Here is a 2,814-nt window from a genome sequence, read left to right on the forward strand (position 1 = left end):
AAGTGACCAGTATTCCAAAGAATTTTTTGAGAATAAAAACTAAAGAGTAGCCTTGGAAATTTTTAATCTGTGTCCCTTAACGATCGATTTTTTCACTCGAAAAGTGACCAGTATTCCAAAGAATTTTTTGAGAATAAAAACTAAAGAGTAGCCTTGGAAATTTTTAATCTGTGTCCCTTAACGATCGATTTTTTCACTCGAGAAGTGATCAGTATTCCAAAGAATTTTTTGAGAGTAAAAAATAACGGACAGCCTTAAGAATTTTTAATCTTCGAATCCCTCTATGCACCTCGTCATCCACCAATAAAAATCACCGCGAGAAGATCGATCGACACCCCAATTTCCCCCAAAATATTCTTCTCCGCGAAAATTTAATAACCCCACTCGTCTGTTCTCTCCCAAAGCCAACACCGAATATCAAACGACCCTCTACCTCGTTACGCAAAGTCGATATACAATATACCGGCAATAAAATGAAACTCCGCTTTGAAGAAGATTTTTAGAAAACGCCTGTTGAAAAAAAGAAGAAGCATCAGTTGCATCAGAGGCATTGTTCGTTATATGCAGAATTCGTGTGTTTCATGAGGAACGCGATGCGCTTGTTAACCGGTGAGATCGGTCTGCTGCACGATTCATATCTACCCGGTCATTAATATCTTGTTAACGCGTGGAAAAGGAATGCACGACACTCTCTTCCCCCTACGAGTTGCCCATTGATCACGGCTGCAATTCATTCCTCCTCGCATTGTGCACACATCAAAGAAAATGTGTAACAGATGAAATCACATAAAATTCCCATTACCAGAGGCAGCCTCTCTCTCTCTCTCTCTCTCTCTCGACGTATATTTTTCAGCGTATCAAACTACCAATTCCAAACTCAGATTACAAGACGAATCCGTAAGTAAGAACGTCTTAATGTCTCGCTAGATTAGAATACACACCGATCGTACGTAAATTAAAGGAACAGAACCAAGTGAAACGTGAAACTGGACGGTGAATTTCTCTGTAAATGCTATTCTAAGCATTTCGAAGATGACTTGTTGCAACGATTAGCCTCGATCAACAATCAGGAAACGAACGAAAGCGTTTTCCACGAAACACCTCGGTGCCGTTACACTTCCAACACACGGTTGATCCACTTTCGTAGGAAGAGGTGATACTTTTTCGTATCCACGATAGAAACTCTCGCAATTACAAACTAGGATGAGACGGCGTGTCACCTTTCCAATATGCAAAATAGTAGGTCGCGCTGTTTCGTCTCCGCCGGTACCATTCCTGCGTTACACACGATTATCCTTCGGAAGTTATCCCGGCGAAAATTGATAAAATCGCGATCCTTGGAGCATAGCCGATTCGTATATTACGGTCTTTCGAAAGAATCGTATCGAACGAGGTCGGATTACCGTTCGAGTATATTAGCGTCGCCGGATCACCGTTATTATTAACGATGCTACTTTCAATCTTTCGCAACTTTCAAGAGCCACGTTCCTCCCTCCGGATGCGCGTCTCGATAGCCGACGACGTTCCGTGGTTGTAATTAGGAAAACTGTTCTGGCGACATCCTTCAATTTAGCGGAGATCAGAGATTGCGGGGAATTCTTGCGTCCAGAGGACACGAACCCTTTCGCGTCTGTGAAGTCGTAATTGCCTGTGACGTGGACTTTGTAATAGCTGGAGATTATTTAGAGACGCAGGAGTGGTTGGAGTAAAATTTGTTTTAATATAAAAATTAATATATTCGCAGTATTTAGGAAGTTACGGATTATTTTCTCACTGCTTCGAGCACGCATTTTTCACATCCTATATTCTTGCACCCTTATAGTCTCTCTATCGCTCTATTCACGCACTCTGTTTTAAATTCTTTTTCCGCTTCTCTATCGATTGATCCACTTTCGTAGAAATAGCTGATAATTTTGGTCGTAAGGACCTCTGTCACTCTGACATAAAGATCCTTCTAGCATACTTGAACTTGTTACAAAAATTCACGCGAAACTTCCAAGAAAAAGGAGCAATAATTTCCGAATTTTTCCTTTGCCACCAAGAGTACTACGTCACGAATAAGCTGAATTTCTCTGAAAATTAGGCTCGTCGATGATTACAAAATTGACAAGAGCAATTTTCCCATGTTAATACAGAGCGAGAGCAGGGAGGAGACGATAGCAACGAGCGTGGAGAGTTCACCAGGCACCAAGGGTGGGACCAAGACGAAGAAGAAGAAGATCGAGGGCGTCGCCGGTAACGATGCCTCGGCTAACCTCACTCCACGCACAAAGAAGACCAAGAAGAGCAAGAAGAGCGAGCTCGAGAAGGAGAACATCTCCGTGGTAAGTGGACACAGATCGAAACGTGTTCTTTCATCTTTCCACAGACTTGCGCAATATCAACGTTCACCTACTTCCTACGCAACTTTAAAGCAACCGGACGGGAAAAAACAAGTTCGCATCGTTCTGAGCAAGAACCGAGAGAATTTTTAAGCACGGAGACACGGAGAGGACCGACTTTTCTACTGATCGATGGGTATTATAAACGCTACGGTGATGCATGAACCGTTATGTCGTGTTAATTAGCGGTCGCGGGGACCGGAAGTCCCTGGTTAATCCTTATTTGCATGCGATAGTTTCCAGGCTTTTCACTTTAATTGACTCGTGTCGACACACGAGGAAAACCGGATCTCTCGCTTTTCCGTTTTTTACCCGTTCTGGCTTCTACTCCAATTGTTCCGTCGTTTGGAAATAAAAGAGATTCTATATTTTCCGTTTCGGGCATTCCACCGTACGAAGAATATTTTCTCTTCCGAAGAGAAACGCGGCGTTT

General features: G+C 42.7%; 1 protein-coding gene across 1 annotated transcript in view; it reads left to right on the forward strand.

Annotated features, from left to right (window-relative positions):
- LOC108573827 overlaps nucleotides 1–2,814 on the forward strand; it is a 102,430-nt gene that overhangs the window by 74,676 nt on the left and 24,940 nt on the right. Inside the window, 1 exon segment of the mRNA XM_017936304.1 lies at nucleotides 2,136–2,324. Coding sequence (XP_017791793.1) covers nucleotides 2,136–2,324 — 189 coding nt within the window.

Source organism: Habropoda laboriosa, unplaced genomic scaffold (assembly GCF_001263275.1).
Source record: "Habropoda laboriosa isolate 0110345459 unplaced genomic scaffold, ASM126327v1 scaffold111, whole genome shotgun sequence".
NCBI classification, from domain to species: domain Eukaryota; kingdom Metazoa; phylum Arthropoda; class Insecta; order Hymenoptera; family Apidae; genus Habropoda; species Habropoda laboriosa.